The sequence below is a fragment of the Triturus cristatus genome, chromosome 3_2 (assembly GCF_964204655.1).
Source record: "Triturus cristatus chromosome 3_2, aTriCri1.1, whole genome shotgun sequence".
Lineage (NCBI taxonomy): Eukaryota > Metazoa > Chordata > Amphibia > Caudata > Salamandridae > Triturus > Triturus cristatus.
The window spans coordinates 986114996-986135243 of record NC_140584.1 but is presented as its reverse complement, the minus strand read 5'-3'; the positions used below and the strand labels follow the sequence as shown (position 1 = coordinate 986135243).

The 20248-nt window shown below is 46.7% G+C and overlaps 1 protein-coding gene across 2 annotated transcripts in view; it reads left to right on the top strand.

Annotated features, from left to right (window-relative positions):
• ZZEF1 (zinc finger ZZ-type and EF-hand domain containing 1) overlaps nt 1–20248 on the top strand; it is a 1433434-nt gene that overhangs the window by 1151983 nt on the left and 261203 nt on the right. For both annotated transcript variants that reach the window (XM_085649580.1, XM_085649579.1), the window contains one exon: nt 18541–18676. In XM_085649580.1, coding sequence (XP_085505706.1) covers nt 18541–18676 — 136 coding nt within the window. The remainder of the gene's footprint in view (nt 1–18540; nt 18677–20248) is intronic.

Here is a 20248-nt window from a genome sequence, read left to right as displayed (position 1 = left end):
ATGGCTAGGTTCAAACTGGAATTGCATGGGAGCAAAACAACGATGGATTTAGGCCCAGATCTCTGTACTGGGGTGAATGTATGCCATTGTTCTGCATTCTGTCCATCAACTGTTCTTTTTGCGCTGGATGAAACTCCGGCAGGTGAAGGCTGGACATTAGGTTTCCTGTCACAGGGAGGTGTGACCACCTCCCAGACAGGCTTTAGTGTATTTGGGCTGGGTGGGTGCACTCCAAGAGTGCTTTGATGTCTACACTGGGGGCACATTTGGTGTCCCTGTGCATAGTCCAGCTCAAACCAGTTGAAGGAGCCATTTGCCCCTGCTCTGGCGCGAAACTGGACAAAGAAAATGGGTGTAGCCACCCCTCTGTCCTGACCCTCCCATAGGTGGGCCTCAGAGTTTGTCCCACCCCTTCCTTGGGTATAAAGTAGGAACCCCTGACTACAGTACTTTAGATTTACCTGGATGAAACTCTGCTACAGAAACCAAGTACTTCGACTCTCTACACTACGCTGGATGACTGAAGAATCTCCCTTGGAGTAAAGGAGTTACTCCCCTGCAAGGCAGGCACCTTAAAGGCATCTGACCGGTTTGCATCTCCCGAGCTCCTGAGGACTCTGAAGATTTCTGCAACACAGGAGGTGGGTTCCCAAGTGTCCCCGAGGTCGACTAGTGCTCTTAGCAATCCTGAGACCTGCAGCCCTCGTGGGGACTGTGCAACTCCTACTCCTGTGCACCGTGTCCATTTGCAGCAGCATATGCTTTTTGGCGATCCCTGAGGCTGTGCTTTGGGCTACTTGTAGTCCTGACCCCGGGCAGTACTTCCACCGAAGATATCCGGCCTACCCTCCACGAGTGTTCCGTGGGCTGGTATTTTGTGATTCAGCTCGAGGTCCCTTCGCGATCCCTGGTCCGTTGGCCTGTGGGTCCCTGTGAAGGCAACTTTAACTTTCAGTGGGCTTTCCTGGTTGCTCCAGACGTGCTCTGACTCTCCATAGCTTGGAGAGTCCCCAGGACCTTGCTGGTCCTCACCAAAGCATCTTTCCTCTGACCACGTTAGTTGCATTTGCCAAGGCTTGTTGGTGTTCAATCCGGACACTGACCCCCCAGCACTCGACATCCTTCGTGGGACAGCTCACCTCCGTACTTTGGTCGTCGTCGACGTCTCCGTGGCTGCAGAGTCAAGCTTCCCCTGACATTGGTGGGCATTCGCCTATCGTGCCCCTGGTCACTGTGAAGTGACCCAGACTCTGTCCCCTCTGCTTTCAGGTTCTTCTTAGCTCTGATCCTGGCTTGGATCACAACGGACACTTCTCATCTTCCTGGCAGCAGCACTTCGCATCACGCCATTGAAATCAACGAACGTTTCTGACACCACTTGACCCCTATGCATCCGGCTCTCCTGCGATAGGTAACCCGGGTACCTCTGTACTCTCAAGGGTGCTGGCCTTAGAACCTTCTATGTTCCAAAGGGTTTGTTTGAAGTCCTCTCCTAAGTGTCTTTAATCTTTAAAATTCCAACCGCTGCTTTCCCATAGAGTTGTAAGGAGCTTGCGGCTGTGTTCTCACACTGCACCCGGCCTACCTGGGTCCCCTGTGTCACTACCTTGGGTGGTTCCTTGGGGTCCCAGCGATTCTACGTGCTCTAGGCACTGAGTCTAGTCAAGTCGTGGTTGTTATACCACTTTCTTAGTATATGGTTTGGTCACCCCCTGGAGCCCACTGTGTATTGTGCTATTTACTGTCGTTCTAGTGCTTTAATAGTGTGTGCCTTGTGCTCTAATCTCATAAAGAGATTAGTAGAGAGTGTTTAGTAATAAATACATATATTTTATATATTCCTTGTGTGGTTCTCCTTTCATTTGGTCATTCAGGAGGTTATAATCTGGTAAACCAAGCTGTTTTACATTCCTTCGAGACTTAGCCTGAAGGCTGCTCTCCATAGCTACCACTAGGATAGCTTTCAATAGAGGTTGTCTTTAACCTAATCATCAATAAGGGTTGTTTGGAGTGGTACAAGGTGCCCACTTTAATTAGAGGTCAGCATATACCAGGCCATCTTCTCACAATGGCCACCTCCTGGCATGGCTTGGTCGACGTGAAGAAGACACGAGATGAGTGGGCAAACTCAATGACACCTCAGGGATGACTGATAGGGGAATAGCCGATGCCTTTCTATCGTACTACCAAACACTGTTTGAAACACAATATCATGCTACCACTGAGGCAGGTGTAGGTAGCCTTTTTGGATAAACTGCCACAGCTTAACGTGGCGAATCGGGATTACCTTGGCCAGGAACTCTCCCTTTGAGAGATCCTGGAGGCAGTGGGGGTGATGCAACTGGCAAGACCCCCGGCCCCAACAGGATACCAGTGAAAGTCTATAAATGGATGCTCTCTGTCCAGGGCCCCTACTTGCTGGATATGTTCAGTGCAGCACGAGTTGCGGGCAAACTACCCCCACTCTCTGACAAGCAACAACAGTGGTAATCCCAAAATTCAGTAAACCAGGGTACTCATGCACCTCTTGTAATTCCATATTTCTCTTGAATACAGAAGTTAAGATTCTGATGAAGATTTTGGCACTTAGACTTGTGGAAATAATTTCCCCCTTAATTTTATAGAGACCAACCAGGCTTTATACACCTGACTAGACAGAATCTCAGATGCATCCACAGCTGGCTGGAGTACAGGAAAGATATCCTGGAGCTGAGAGCACTCCTTTACATGGACATTGAAAGGCATTAGACTACATTGGTTGGGCAAAACTGCTCTATAAACTACCATCTACAAGGTGTAGGTAATTGGCAATTTGTGCCAGGCATTCCCATTGGGTGGGGGGACCTGGCAGGGGTGCCCTCGGTCCCCTTTACTGTTCGTTCTTTGTATGGAACACCTTGCAATCTGGGTGTGAGTGAGCAGCGATGTTGTGGGCTTCTTTGGCATGGGAAGGAGAGCTGAAGAAGGTACCACTTTACGCGGGCAATGTGTTACTATACCGCTCTCACTCTGTGATGTCACTGCAAGGGGGTACTGTCGATCTTTGCTAGCTTTGAAAAGTATACAGGATATAAAATCAACTTGGACAAGTGTATCTCATTCTGCTTGGGGGAATAGAATGATACAATACCGATCCCACCCAATGTAAATGTCACAATGGACGGGTTCCACTACCTAGGATTGTGGTGGTAAAGGATAACTCCTTGCTCCTACAAAAAAACCTATGGAAGCTCCACCAGAATAGATAGGTGGAGACTGCTGCCCCTTTCCGTAATGGGTATGACCTCTCTGTTCAAGAGGATCACCCTCCCGAAATCACTGTATGTCCTACAAAATGCCCCGTGGCCAATCACCAATGTCGTCTTTGAGGGAGAAGATGCCATACTGCGCATGCTTCTATGGGATGGAGGCATCATACAAATAGCTTTGCACACCTTGCACACAACATATACAATGGGGGGTGTCACTTCTCTATCTTCGAGCCTTCTACTGGGCTGCCCAGGTGCAGCCCATACGCAAGTGGTTCTTCTCCCCTACAGACGACCGAGCAATGAGACTGGAGAAGGGTCCTGACGGAGACCGGTATCTATCTTCACTGTACATATGGGAAAAAGCAGCGGAAGTCGTTCCCTTGTCTGACAGGGACTTCATTCAGAGCGTGGTACACCAATTGCAACACTTCCAATGCAATCTATATGATCACCTGCACATGTAAATCTAGATACATAGGTATGACGACCCGGAATGTCAAGTTGCGAATTGGGGAACACAGAAGTACCATTAGAATAGCCATCATAGCAACAAAATTGACAGCACATTTTGTAGAAAAAGGCCATACTGATTGCGATCTGGAATGGACCATTATCGAAAGAATTAAAGATGGTCCTAACATCTCAAAGAGACTGCTAGATAAAGAACAGCGTTGGGTCTATAAGCTTAAAACGGACCGTGTAGGATTAAATGACTCTATCCTATAGAACGCACTGAGCCGCAGATAGAAGGGCAGCAGTAATTCCATTACCAACATATACCTCCCCTTCCTTTCCTGACATTTCACGGTAGTGCCCTCTATGAAACCACAGCCATTAACATTTATAATACCATAATACTGTATTTTTCGTGACCGGACCCCGTTAGCGCTTGGTGCGCCCTTCTTGTAATTATCACTTAATTAGCTTTACCCTAGTAGAAGTGGGGTTACAAAAAAGGTTTCAGGCCCCATACACCCTGCGATGGGAAGTGTTTAATAGGCTGGAACTTCAGGACTTTCTTTTATGCATGGGAAACTACATGTCCCATGATCACCTGGGCGCCCTGTAGTTCCCATTTGGTTACACATAATACCAGTATCCTCACGACGGCTTTGTTCAGCCAGAACTATGTTTCTCATGATCCTTTGTGATTTTTGTAGTTCTAGTGATGTGGAAACACTAAATTATGACACACAGGCGACCTGCTGCTCACCACACCCATTCCAGGTCTGAATAGACATCCCTTCATTTTTATTTAAAGCCGCGACCCGGGCATGTCAATTGCTAATGGCGGGAGACGAATAGGTGTACAGTGGGGCTGGACCTTTGAAGTAGTAAGTGTCCTCTTGTTGCCGTGACCACAAAATCAAGGTAAAGACGCAGTTTGCAAGTTTGTTTGGGGAGCAGTCATTATTAACATGGACATCTATTCCATTATCCTTTTAGCGTTTGACTAAAAGGCTATCCCTTCCTGATCCCCATGAGAATTGCTTGATTCACCCCAATCGGGTAAGGCTAAATCCTGATATAATTCAAACAATGAAATACGGGCAATACACACAGCATTGATATGGTTCACGTTATGTGTGTGATATTACCAAGATAATCATGCAGTGATGGGTGAAATTTTGGACATTGTAGTTCTATTTTTAACTGTTTGTAGGTGGTCACGATATTCAAATAAAATGGAATGCGAGCACTGGACGCATAGCAAGTGGCAGATTGCGGACTGTTTCACCCTACAATAGCCCATTCTTATGATCACAGATCACTGAGTCATAGGAATTAATGCACGCCGAGCAATTTGGGAGTGCATACTTACAGAAATGTGATAAAATGAAAGATTACTCGTTTTTGTTTCTTTTCACTTTTGTCTTACAGGCGTAATTTTTGCGTTCATTCTGGATTGAGAGATAAGTATACCCTCCACACTACTCTCACAAGAGAGCAGCTTTCTGCTCCGTCAAATAAACAAAATATAGGCACCTCCTTTATTAAATCCAGGGAGGGAATCTGATTTTGCCCTGAAGAAATCCCGGGACCTAATTGGCCATTAAAGAGGTAGGGTCATATGACCATTACCTTCACACAACCCTATTTTTATATTCTTATTTTAATATCCGCTACGTCTCCATGAATAAAGGGATACCCGGGGAACGTAGGAGGGTTTTTATCATTAGACCCCTGGCCTACATCTTCTAAGCGCTTCTTGAAATACGGTTGAGCCCACCCTGACCTTTAGGAGTCAGGGTGAACCCTATGCTGAAGCATAACACCAATAGGGTGTGTGAGGGTTAATTAACAAAAAGGAGTTGCCTCCTTTCCCGGTGGTTGCGGGCTATGCCACGTAAGTCTATTTTGGAGCTTTATGGTATAGGATGCTTTAGGTTTTACAGTAGAATCTTTATGCAACAGCTGTAAATAAATAAAAGCTGGGAAAGCCCGGCTGAATTTCATCCTCCTTAAGATAGGGACAATAACATTTTTCCGGGGGATCACATAAAGCCTACAGTTGAATTAAAAAAAAAATGAAGCATGTCGTGTGGAGACTCCCCGTCGCAGCCACAAGATGCTAAGATCTGGCCTCTACTACTCCCCCCTTGGTAAAGCCAACCGGAGGTGAAAAAAACCCAGGCGAAACCTAGCCAACAAAAAACGTTCATAAGTACTAAAAGATCCCAGAAGGTATGGCTCAGTAGATGATGTAGTTTTCAGTATTAAAAAATTTTGGACACTAGGTTTCCTCAATTCCAGCTCTTCCCTCCCCAATTTCCTTAGACTGCAAAAGGACTCCGTTAACCATCCCAAATCCTTTTTAGATACTGATTCTGGGTTAGTATAAGTGCTGCGAACGGTCTTTTGCCTAATTTAGAAGCAAAATGGCCGTATTTGCCCGAAATAAGTTTCTCTTTTTAGTGAGCCCCATTTCGTCTGCTCATCCAGTATGACCCCCAAAATACGAAAAAACATCAGTGCGGGGGACCTGAGCAGTGCCTACCCTAAATTGAAAGGTCTTTTTCTTGCGAAGGCCCACCTGCATCACAAAAGATTTGGAGTCGTTTATGGATAAATCCCCAGCCATCATAAAGGCAGAGAAGGAGTCAAGCAGAGGTTGTAATCCCCTGGCGGTCCTGGATATAAGGACCGCGTTATACGTGTATAATAAAACCAGCAGACCACGTAGGCCTGCCTGCGGGTAATCAACCTTTGTGGTTTGTAGCACTTTATCCAGATCGTTGATATACAAATTAAACAGAAAGGGGTCCAAGATACACCCCTGGCATACACCTCTCTTTATGGCAAAATTATGGGAGACTCTTAAATCTTGTGAGAATCTGACCTGCGCCGTAGTTGCTTGGTGAAGATTATCCGAGAAATAGAAGATATTATCATCTACTCCAATAGCCAACATGGTCTGCCACAGTTTGGCCCTGTTCACATGATCAAACGCGGAGGACAGATCCATGAACGCTAGATAAATTGTGCCGGGGCAGGCAACCGTATATTTATTGAGAATCATGAATAGGTTGAGACACTGGGTCACAGTTGACCACCCAGGCCGGAACACATACTGAATGTCCTATAGAGTGGCATGTTCCTCTGTCCAAGTGGTCAGCCTATCTAAAAGTTCTCGACCCACCACCTTAACCACTGAATCCAACAAGGAGATCGGTCTGTAACAATAAGTACTATCCCGATTGCCTTTTTTTAAAACTGGCACTATGGTAGAGGTAGCCCAAGACTCAGGACAGCCGGATTTTGCTGCTGCATTCAAAACTGTCGTAAGACCTGGCGCCCAAAAAGTTGGATCTGATTTAAAGAGGTCAGCTGGGATGCCATCAGGTCCCAGGGCTTTGTTACTGGTCAATCCGACAATACCATCCTTGCCCTCTGATAAGTTTAAAACCATGTCAGGTGTACCTGCCTCCCGGGAAAAAGAACAGTTCATCTCAGGGGGGCACTCAAACATGACTTCAAAGTGGAGCAACCACTCCTCCTCGGTAATGTGGGCATCTACTGCACTCCCTTCCTCAGGGTTTAAAAAGGGACTATTGATTATGCTCCAGAATCTGGAACTGTCCCTTAACGTGCTAGCCTCCATTAATTCTCTCCAAGCTTCCTCCTCCAAAGCGGACTTACGATTTGCCAATTCTGCTTTATACTCTCTTTGGCAAGATCTTACTAATATCTGATCTCTTGGGCTCCTATTTAAGGCCTCCCACAGTTTCCTAGCCGTTGGCGAACAGATGGAATCTGAAAGAGACACGTTAGTGATAGATTCCTTACCTTAGAATATTTCCCAGGCGTCAGTCTGGATCCGGAAAGTTTTCTGCTTAGCAGTACCTCTGCGTGCCAGTAGGTGGCGCCGTGCGGCTCCGCGCCAGACACCGGCATCGTGCACGCTGGAATGACGTCACGGAGGTTACTTAGGCTCCACCCATGCACACTGACGTCAGTTCTTTCTTTTTCCGTGCCGAAAGCACAGATCCGGATTGAGCACGTACCTCGGTCACTTTTTGACCACTTGTTTGAGACTTTTTGTCTCCTTCTCTTGTCTCCTAGTGCACGTGGGGATGCCCGGATTTCTCTTGCTGGTCATGCCACCGTAATATGTCGGTGGCGGACCCACATGATGTCTGCCTCTACTGCCTGGAGAACGACCACGACTTCCGGGATTGTCGGGACTGCCGTGCCATGGCCCCGAAGGCATTACGGGAGCGGTGCCGGAAGTTGCTGGAGGTCCGGCACTCCTCTCGCCGCTGCTCTGGGTCTAGGGGCCGTTCGCAGGACTGCTCGCGGGACCGCAGCCATTGCTCCTCGGACTCTGTCTAACAAATAATGCTCCCTCTCGACCTCTATTTTAATTTCCTATATATGATCAAAGATTTGTTTTACATAAGATCCTAGTTAGCATGGGCTAGCACACAAAGAACAACAATTTATATCTTTTACTTCTGTTTATTGTATTTTTGTATTTTCCTTTTTCTTTATATAAACATAATAGAATTTTTTACATATAAATCAATTTTCATTAATAACACCATCACTATATTTTACACATTATTCATATCGGTTCATTGATACAAAAATATTATTCCAAATCATGACAAGAACAAAACCCAGGGAGAAGAACACTGCACAATCATACTCTTCATTCATACAACCACATACAAAACACTCCTTACACATAAATCTCAATAGTTGTCCCAATTAGCACATTGTTAATTATAAGGTAGTCCTTATGGCCCCCAAGAGGGAGCTACTACAACAAGTTTGTAGTATCTACAAAGAGACTTGGTCAACGCGTTTCGGTGGCAAAAGAAAACGTGAAAACCACCTTCATCAGGACCAGCTACTTCTCGTATCGCAAGTTCTCCCAACCTGGGATATCTATTAAGGGGAATAATATCGAACTACAAAGCTTGCTGTTTGTGCTGTACAAGGTAATCGCCGTAGTTTCCTTCCTTTTCTCTTTGATTTCCTTTTTATCTGACGATACCCAGTGAGGATAACCTCCAAGTCCCACTAGGTATAGTATAAGGCCACGGTACATCCAACAATAATTCTGTAGTGTTCCATATATCTTTAAGAAATATATTGCTTAAAGACCATCAGGGTATTTCTTTTTCATCCGAACCCAGATATAGGAAGAATCCCCAAGGATACAGATGCACGCTGTTACAATTCTTTGTAGTGTCCCATTGTTTGGAACATCAAAGTCCTTTAATAGCAAGTGAGCCTCAGATTCCGGTAAGCTACGCCATAGGAAGAAGTCGAAGAAGCGTGTTCGCTCTCCGATGTCCCCCCGGAGGCAGACGTGGGGGATAGGGGCTCTGCCCCTGCGGCTTCTCTGGAGCCTGGGATACCCGTGGCCTACCTGCTATACCCGGGTCCGTCGGCTACTCCCTAACAGCGGCAAGAGTTTCTTGCTGTCTTGGACTGCCTGTTTAGGCCTCGGGCTCCTGCCGGTGCACCTGCGGGTCCCACGGTCCCGTGTCCAGATCCAGTTGACCCGGCGGCACCGCCTCCGGCTCCAGCCCCGGAGCCACTGGATCCAGCGCCCGCGGCTCCGGTGCCACTAGGTGCAACGCCGCTGGCTCCAGCCCCAGCGCCACCCCTGGCTCCGCCACAGGTGCCGCACTGGGTGCCGTTTATCCCACCACTGCCTCGGTTCTCGGACCATTTCGTTTCAACCTGAGATCCTCATTGGGATGCGGCTCCGGTTCGGCCCCGGCCTGCGCAACTCCTGGCTCAGCTTCCGGCGCCGCTCCCAGCGCCGCTGGCCCCATCTCTGGCTCCGGTCCTGCCGCCGCAACCGGCTCCTTCTACCCCAGAGCCGGATGAGGACTGCGACGGCTCTGAGGACCCCCTTGCGCGGTAGTGTGACTCCGAGCAGGATTGGGTGGATGACCTTAAAGATGCGTGTGAACTTGATGTGCCTACTATGGAGGAGGGCGCTTCCTACACTATGGTGCTGCGTCGAGCCGCGGAGACTCTCCACCTCCCCTCCCTACGGTTGACCTTAAGACCAACCTCCTTACGGAGGTGCTCCAGACGGTGTCTATGTCGTCGGAGCCGCTGCCCTTTCAATGAGGCCATTACCGAAGTCCTCTTGGGTACTTGGTTGCGGCCGGCCTCGGTGGCGCCAGTGGATAAGAACGTCGCCCGGTGTCATCGCCCGGTGTCTGGTGATCCCGCCTTCTTGACCACTCACCCCACGCCTGAGAGCCTGGTCATTCAGGCCACGACATCGCGGAGTGCCTTTCCCTCGGCTCCGCCGGATAAGGACTCCAAGAGGCTGGACCAATATGGCAAGAGGTTTGTTCTCCTCAGCCAGTTTGGGGTTGAGATTGGTTAATACTGCCTGCCTATTGGGCCGTTACTCCCACGCAGTGTGGGATTCGGTGGCGGAGGTTCTGCCTCAGTGCTCTGAGGAGGTCCAGGCTGTCCTTTCCCAAGCAATTGCGGAGGGCAAAGATGCGGCGAAGTTTGCCTACGGGTGTGATTTGGACACCGCTGATTCATTGGGCAGGGCGATTTCCATGACGGTGGCGTTGCGGCGCCACGCCTGGTTACTTTCCACTGGCTTCCCACCCGATGTCCAGAGCTCGCTCATGGACATGCCCTTCGATGGCTCCCGCCTCTTTGGTGATAAGGCTGACAATGCCCTGGAGCGCTTTAAAGACACTCGTGCCACAGCCAAGTCTTTGGGTCTTTCCTCAAAGTTCTGCCACAACGGGGTTTCGTTGCTTTCCCTGGCCAGGGCAGGCGTACCCAGGTGCGCTCTTCCGGCAAGCCTGTGCAAAACCAGCCTCAGCGAGGCCGCGGACGTGGGTTCCGCAGGGGCGGGTCTGGTAACCAGCGTGCGGGGACGTCCGCTTCCACCTCCGCTGCTTCCGTCTCAAAACCTTCCTAATCCAAGCTTCAGGGGGCACCCCACGCCAGTGGGTGGCAGGGTTCACCGCCACCTCCGGCGCGAGATCACGTCAGACAAGTAGGTGCTGCAGATAATTTACCAAGGTTACTCGCTCCCCTTTCTGTCCTCCCCTCCAGCCATGCCACCTCGGTACCACCGCATGTCAAGGGATCATTTGGCGCTTCTCCGTCAGGAAGTCACAGCCCTCCGGGCCAAGGGGGCCATCGAGTACGTTCCCGATCAGGAAGTGGGGTGTGGTTGCTATTCGCACTACTTTCTGGTCCCCAAGAAGGACAAGGGGGGGGCCTGTGCCCCATCTTGGACCTCTGGGACGTCAATCGCTTCCTCCGGAAGGAGAAGTTCAAGATGCTGACTCTGGATCAGGTCCTGTCTGCCCTGGACCCTGGAGACTGGATGGTAGCGTTGGACTTGCAGGACACTTATTTTCACATTCCCGTCCTGCCGGCCCACCGGCGTTACCTGCGGTTCACAGTAGGCCAGGAGCATTTTCAGTTTTCCGCGCTCCCCTTCGGCCTTACCTGCGCCCCTCGGGTGTTCACGAAGGTGATGGCGGTGGTCGCAGTTCATCTGAGCAGGTCAGGGGTGTCAGTCTTCCTCTACCTCGATGACTGGCTGTTGAAGGTGGGTTCGCCCCAGGCAGTTGTCTCCCACCTCCAGACTATGGCCGACCTCCTGCATCTGCTGGGGTTCTCCATCAATGTGCCAAGTCGCACCTTAGTCCCTATCAGAAGCCCCCTTTCATCGGAGCGGTTCTGGATTCGACGCTGTTTCGGGTTTATACTCCCGAACAGCGAGTCCGGGATATTCAGGCAATGGTTCTGCTCTTTCAGCCTCTATCCCGGGTTTGTCAGGATGACCCTCCGGCTTCTGGGCCTGATGGCCTCCTGCATCCTGCTGGTACCATATGCCAGATGGCATATGCGGGCTCTGCAGTGGGACCTGAAGTTCAGTGGGCGCAGCATCAGGGCAACCTGTCCGATCATGTCCAGATCTCGGAGGGCACTGCACGGCAATTGCAGAGGTGGCTCACGAATTGCGATTGGGTCAGCGGCAGATCCCTTCCTCAACCGGAGCACACAGTAGTGACTGATGCGTCCCTCCTCGGTTGGGGGGCCCCATGGGAGAGGCGGGGATCAGAGTCCTCTAGTCTCCGACGGAGTCCCGGCTCCATATCAACCTTCTGGAGCTGCGGGCGATCTGGCTTGCACTGAAGGCATTCCTTCCCTCTGTCCGGGTAAGTGTAGTGCAGGTGTTCACGGACAACACCACCGCCATGTGGTATTGCAACAAACAGGCGGGGTGGGGTCGTGGGCCATATGTCAGGAGGCTCAATGCCTCTGGACGTGGCTGGGACATCAGGGCATTACCTTGGTGGTTCAACACCTGGTAGGTTCTCTGAACACCAGTGCGGACGAACTCAGCCGCCGGTGCATGGTGGATCACGAGTGGCGTCTGAACTTGGACGTGGCGCAAGGTCTCTTTCTGCGATGGGGAGAGCCTTGGTTAGATCTATTCGCCACCGAAGAGAGCGCGCAATGTCATCAGTTCTGCGCGTTGGAATTTACAAGGCGGCACTCGCTCGGAGACGCTTTTCGTCTTGAGTGGAGCTGCGGTCTGTTTTACGCCTTTCCGCCTATACCACTTCTGCCCAGAGTGCTGAAGAAGATCAGGCGCGACCGGGCCCAAGTTATACTTGTGGATCCGGACTGGGTTCAAAGAGTATGGTATCCCGAGCTACTCAGTATGAGCGTTGATCCCCCAATCAGTCTGCCTCTAGGGAGGATCTTCTGTCGCAGCAGCAGGGGACGGTCCTCCACCCGAACCTGTCCAGCCTCCACCTCCATGCTTGGACATTGAGCGGCGACAGTTGACACCTTTCGATCTTCCTCCCGAAGTCTGTGATGTCATCCTGGCAGCCAGGCGTTTCTCCACTAAAACGGTGCACGCCTGGAGGTGGAACAGATTTGTGGCATGGTGCACAGCTAAGACTGTGGATCCCCTTTCTGCCCCTCTTTCTGAGGTTCTTCTGTTCCTTCTTTCTTTGGCCCAGCAGGGCTCTGCTCTGGGCACTCATAAAGGTTATCTCTCGGCCATCTCTGTCTTTCTACAGCTTCCTGATCAGCCTTCTCTTTTTAAGCCCCGGTTGTTTACCGTTTTCTTAAGGGCATTACGCATATGTTCCCACCTGTGCCCTTCATAATGCCTCAGTGGGACTTGAATCTTGTCTTGACTTTTCTGATGGTGCGCTCCCTTTGAGCCCCTCACGTCTTCTTACTCTCAAGACTGCTTTCCTGGTGGCTATCACCTCTGCCAGGAAGGTGAGTGAGCTTCAGGCTCTTTCTTCCAAACCTCCTTTCCTTTCTGTTCATCCGGACAAGGTGGTTCTGAGGACACGTCCTTCTTTCTTGCCAAAGGTTATCACGCCCTTCCACATCGGGCAGACCATCACTTTGCCCACCTTTTTTCCGCATCCTTCAAGGAAAGAGGAGCAGCTCCACCGTCTAGACCCAAAACGTGCGCTCGCATTCTATCTGCAACGTACACAGTAGTTCCGGGTGGATGATCAGCTCTTTGTTGACTACGTGGGCGCCAAAAGAGGTTGGGCAGTGCACAAACAGACCATCTCCCGGTGGGTCGTTCTGTGCATCAAAGCCTGTTACGCCTTGGCCAAGAAGGAGCCTCCTGTGGGACTGCGTGCCCATTCGACCAGGGCAACTGCAGCCACTACTGCCTTGGGACGCGGTGTCCCCTTGCAGAATATTTGTCAGGCAGCTACGTGGGCCTCGCTGCACACGTTTACCAAGCACTACTGCCTTGACAGTCAGGTCAGGAGAGACGGCTTCTTTGGCTGTTCTGTGCTCCGTGATTTTCTGGTGTAATCTTGTTCGCAGACCCACAACCGGGGTTGGTATTGCTGGGGTATCTATTCTAAGGTAAGGAATCTATCACTAACGTGTCTCTTTCAGATGCACAAGTTACTACTTGTGTAACGATATATCTGTAAGAGACATTAGTTATTGATCGAGTCCTTACCGCCCCACCCATCCTCCCCGTTCTGCGAACTGATTACTAGGGTTAAGGTCATCCCCTTTTAGGGCCCTAGTTTTATGCACCAAATGTCAGTTTCTCGCATGACTCTGCGTTTCAGCGCGAAAAGTTGTGTACAGAACTGACGTCAGTGCGCATGGGTGGCGCCTAAGTAACCTCTGTGAGGTCATCCCGACGCGCACAAGGCTGGTGACTGGCGCGGAGGCACACAGCGCCACCTACTGGCGTGCAGAGGTACTGCTAAGCAGAAAACTTTCCGGATCCAGACTGAAGCCTGTGGAATATTCTAAGGTAAGGAATCTATCACTAACTAATGTCTCTTACAGATATATCGTTACACAAGTAGTAACATGTGCATCAAACCACCTAGGGGACTGAATAACAGATCGCCGAGCCGGAGCACTTAAAAAAATCACTTATTTTGTCTGAAATAATTTTAAAAGCAAAGAAAAATGCCAGCTAGTTGCACACACCCAATGAATGTATAATATGTCTATACAAAAGTCCTCTAAGAATGCAAGGTGTTCCACAATTCTGTCGGAAAAGATGAAAGTCCGTCAAAACTTCTGTATTAAACATTCTCTTTATTGGTTTGTAAATTAAAATCCAATGTTCAGAAACAGCCAACACGTGTTTCGTCCGTACTTGACTTGTCAACCTGCTATTGGCACTTTTGGGTAGTAAGTGCTTAAAGCTGTCCCAGCACCCCGCTACATTGACATCATCAATATATGAATTACGCCATTATTGGATTTATATGATATTTGTTTCTTTGATGTGCGTTTTTTTCCCCATTGGGAACGCTACTACCTTCCTTTGTATTTGTAATTTTAAAAGCACTAATGACCTCCCCCAGTGCCGAGGTCGAAGTAGTGCACATGGCAAACTCCTTAGCACACGAGACTGACATAAACTTGTAAAGAATGTCTGGGGATATCTGGGTCCATTTTAACTGCCTCCCACCATCTGTTGGTCTCACCTCCCAACTCTGCCCAGCCCCCCTCTATGCAAAAATAAAGGCCCACGAAAATGAACACACATGGGATTCTTATCACTGTGTACACTTGCTTGTATAGCGAATCCTGTGAATAATTCTAGTAGAGGTGATGATACCAAAATAAAATCTATAAATGAACCATCACCCCTACTTTTAAAGGAGGGAATAACGACCTTTCTACAAGGGTCAGATAAACACATGAGGCACAATAAATCAACATCATTTCTCAGATGGCTTATGGAAATGCACAACTCATAGAACTTTTCAAAACTACTTTGAGTCTATGAAAGCCCAGTTGCATTCAGCAGTGAGACTGACTACAGGCTCAAAAACATTTAATCCTTTAAAACTAGTCTTGGGGAACTTCAATTGTTTACCGCTAGATGCAGAAAGTAAATTTAACCTTTTATGTCTTACTTTCAAGAGCGTTAACATTACAACAGCCAGTTTATCCTTGCGTCTCTCTTTCTATCTATGAAAGAGCAAAAAATCTCAAAAGTAAGGAGACCTTCTTCCTCGAAACAAAGCTATTCAGTGCTAACTGATGCTTCAGAACCACTTTCTGGTGCTGCCCCATCATTTGGAACTCTCACCCTGAAGTTCGGAGAAGTAAAGAAAATATTTTCTTTACGGAAATACTTAAAACATAGCTATTTAAATCTCACATAAATCTGTAATCTGCTGTTGCTCTCTACCTAAGGAGCTAGGACTGCCACGTTTCCAATATTTTTTCTCCTTTCCCTGTTTTCCCTCTCCTTCTGAATTGCCTTCCTGATAGAAACCAATATCTGCAGATTCCTTACCTTGAGAATACCCCCATTTGCCAGACTGGATCTGGAAATGTTTCAATGGCAATTCCTTTACACTACACCAGGGGTGTTGTTTGGCTTTGTGATTGGTCCATCCTCCCTCGATGCGATGTTGGGCCACTATATCGGTACCACCTATGCATGCTGACATCAGTTCCTTTCTTTCTGCGCATTCCGACGCAGATTGGGAGCTCCATCTAACCTGCAAGTTTGGCAATATGCTTTACCGTCAAAATTTTCTCAGTGTGCCAAGGGATGTCTCTTATTTAAACCACAGGTTATAAACCATGCAGGGGCTGTCATGACTATATGTCAGTGATGGGCACCCACAATGTCTGTCTGGTGTTTCGTACAGAAGCATGACTCTGCATCATGCGACTGCTGTGGGAAGATGAATTGAAAGGTTATCCAAGACCGTAAAGCCAAACTTGTTGTCACAGAACCACAAAGGAAGTTGAAGACTTGGTCGCAATTCTCGCTCCCAAAGCCTCGCGCTGAATCAGTAAAACGAAAAAGCCAAAAACCAAATGAAGTCCAAATATGGCTTTCATTTGTCCCTCCACTTCCACTGTTTGGAGTCAGGCAACATCGAGCCGCAAAATTGTTTCCCAACTTTAGATCCGATTCTGACTTTGCTCCTGATGTGCCCCTATTATTCACAGGCCATTGGCCATGGCACAACAGCTTATACAGTTGAGATTGGCCATAGATCAGATCTTTGGTACGCATCTAAATCCATCTGGAGCACATTCAGACCCTACGGATTCGAGGTGGTCTTCCAGTCGGATTACCACCAGCGGATTCCTCCCTTACTGCGTTTCCTTAAAGTAACAGGGTGCTTTCTATGCTCAAATTCTTTTGATTCTCCTCATGGAAAGAGAAACTCTAAACATCCGTTTGGCACTTACATTTATGAAAGTTGTATATTGCAGAAGAAAGACAGAGGGCAAAACAGACACACGTACACGAACCTACCCACCATGCATAACTTAACTATTTCTGCCTTTTTCATTCCCTGCTAGATCCCACACATGTTAGTGAATTCGCTATCAACCTGCATGTCTCACATGTGGAGAAGTCTTAGTGCCTGGCCTTTCTGCTTGGGAGTGAAAAATGGCAGAGCTGTAAAAATTATGTGGAAACCATAGGAATACTGACAGAACCGGCTGCTGTAGAATATTAAATTCTAACAAAAATCACTGAAAATACCCTCTCTAAATTTCGTTTATTGACATGTTTAAAGAAGACGGTGTAGTAGCCATTGTAACAAATAATCAGAGTATGTTTGACCTTGGAACCTGTAAACCTCTATGTAACTCTGAATTTGGCACTTGGCCAAACATAATGTTTCTAGGCTAATAATGTAATCTCCCTGTATCTCAAATATGTAATATAAATATTGAAAAAAACTACTTTACAATTAAATGTCGTCCCCGCCCAACTACTCATAAAATCCTGAAGTCTGTAATACGGTCTCAATTGTACCCTGCACAACATACTGCTCTGTGTACAGCATTCCAGTTGAACGTGCTCTTATTGAAAAATTGTTCTGTGAATAGTGTGTTTGGGTACTCCAAAGAGCAGACTCTGCTTTCTGCTCTGTGTCAAAATCAAATGAGACAAACTTCTGAGGTGTCAATCCAGTGGTAAAGCAGCAGGCGCATTTGAGAATGATCTAGGAGTGCTGAGGGAGAGGTAATTTGAAGGCAGAGGTGGGTGATGAGGATCAAACCTAAGTGTCCAAGAAAGGGTCACAGCGTCTTGCCCTTTTATTTTCTGTTTTTTGAAGAAGTAGGATTACCTAAACAGAAAAGATAGTTGTACAGCAACAAGTTTCTGGGTATTGTTAATGTTACTAAGGTTTCAGCTGAAGCTGCAGGGGATTCTGGGATAGCTGCAGAGGGGCTCAATGGTGCCTAAATTACTGTTGTAATATCGCTGCAGACACTGTAAAGCTTGAACAAAAGTTATTTTTATTTGCATAAATTCTGTGACTCCACCAAGCCAGGCACAAACAGTGATGGCCAAACATATGAACAAAATATTGTCACAGTTGTACTACATTGTAAACATTTCCCTGAAGCAGCCCAGGGGTGAACAGCATTGAGTGTTACAAAAACACCTTTACGCCAAAGGAATATGATAGTCGATGGGTGCAACCATTACATCTCCATGCAGTGCACTAAATGGAATACAGGAGAAACTATGTTGTTCCCTCTAAGGTATTGACTGGCTGCACCCAGGATTTGTCTATGGATTTGAACTGTCCTCTTGTTGCGTCTGATGCAGTGGAAATTATGTCTCTCTTGTTTGCAAGACAGGGTAGACCAACTATTGCATGCTGAATGCACAAGTAGACCATGTGTATTTGAAAGGCAATATTCTGGAAGCAGCAATCTTTCTGCATGGACAGAATGGAAGGCTAAGTCCATTCAGAAGAGTGAATTCAGGAGAGCGAACTATAATTACATTTGAGCCGTTAAGCACTTTATGTAAAGATGTTTTGTCCCTTACAAGTAATGTGAAATTTGATGAGTTTCAATTCTTGATGACTAGTTGAATTTAGTTTAATTTCATAATTGGAAAGCTTTATCGACTGCATGGGCAGGCTTGCTACAGTGTCATCAATACAGGCTTGTGTCCTTTGATGGCATTGACACAAAGGTGTTTTGCTTACTGATTACTTTCATTAAATGTCAGTAATTCGAGCTTAGAGTTGTGTTTATTTGTAGTATTTGTCCTACCTAAGATTTATTTTGAAGATGGCGAATTCACGTTATGCTCGATAGTTATTGTTTTCAGCCGATGATGCCTGCCCTAATATCATTTTTTTATAGCAGGAAATCTGCAATTGATAATTTTAGGTAATCTGACGATGATATAGTTACTATTTAAACACTTCGTGTGTGCTTAGAATTGCTGCAGTTGCTCTGGTGTTTTGACCCTTGTTTTGCCACATTGGTTACCCAGCAAATGTTCTTTAACTTAAACTTAAAGGTTTGATGGAGATGCTATCACTACAGATGAGAAAATACGGATGTTGGCTCGAAAATGGCAGCCCGGGAAGAGGTTAAGATCTGAAGATCTGGGCTCAAAAGCAGTTGATACAGATATGATCATCTTACCCTCTCTGGTAAGTAGTTCTAAATTAAATGAATGGAAAATGTAGCATTGGTGTGTGCAATTTTGAAATGATTCCAAACTGAACTCTCTGACCATGGTATTTTTGTTTCTGTTTTTCAGTGTATCCTATAGATAGCCAACATTGTATTGAGCTGTTGCTGACTTGGCCAAACATGAATTTATGGATTTTTTTTTTATTTTTTTTGAGAGGGAGACATAGTTCCCTGGAGAACAAATACTTTTCATTTTATTGGGCACATTATGTATATCTAAATTATTTAGCCTAGAATTTGAGAGTTTGTATCTCTAGATCAACAGTTGCAACCTATATCATATACATGGAGATGGCCTATCATTCTACTTATTTGGCTTCACTGCAATAATCTTGTAAAGAAAGTTCAAATATCATTGAACAGAAAAGGCAAAATAATAATCACCCTTTTTAGCAGGTAGCTCTTCTACAAGTTGAGTTAAACACGAATGCTCATTATGAATGTCATCATGTGATAGCTGGCTGCCCATGAGTAATGCATCTCAAACAGAAGGTGTGCGAGTGTGTGTCTGTAAGTCTCTCTCCACATCAACCACAACTCCCTCTAAACGCCCCTCACCCTATTGGGGACGGCATGTTGTAAGGTGGGTCATACAGGCAAAGACAATAAAGTATATTTCCCCCTCCCCTGGGTCCAGAAAGAACAACATGCAGCTCCAGCAGTGCTATAAAGCTACACTATTGCACTGCTGGAGATGCTAGGTTTGAGTTGTTCTTTCTGGACCCTAAGGAGGAGGAAATGTAATTTGTGTCTATATATTCAATTGAAAAAACCAAAGGATAAATCTTTGGTTTGTATAGAAAGATCTCTATGCTGGAGCCGCCAGGTGCGACTTCTTTCTGGACCCTAGAGAGGAGAAAATATAATTTATGTGTATACATTTAATGAAAAAAACGAAGGGTAAACCTTTGTTATAGTTATAAAAAGTTATTCTTTCTATGCAAACCAAACTTAAGGTACCCGAGCATCAGAAACTCTAACATTATATTTATACCTTAAATTTATAAATTACGCACCACCTTCACATTATTATAAATTGGGCATCACCTTCAAATTATTATAACCTGCGCACCTCCATACACAGTGTAGTGAACTTGCTTATACCCTTTCATATTACATCACTTATGCAATTTGAAATCATAGCATAAATAACATCACTTATGACATCGCAAATCAAATCATTTGTCAGAACACAGTGCATGGTACAATGGTGACTTATAGCCAATGTAGTGTAGCTACCAAGTTCATTAAACTGAGTATGGAGATGTGCAAGTTATAATAATTTGAAGGTGGTGCGTAAATTATTAATTTAAGGTATGACTATAAATTTAGAATTTCTAGTGTTTGGGTACCTTGTTTGGTTTGTATAGAAACAATAAAGTTTTCCTAACTAAAACAAAGGGTTAAGCTTTGATTGTTTTTTGATTTTAATTGGATTGCAATGTTTTTTATTTTGTAATAAAAAAGTGTTTCAAATCGTAGAGTGAACTGTTGTTGGGTGGAGTGCTAAGTATAGTGTTATAGAGTAC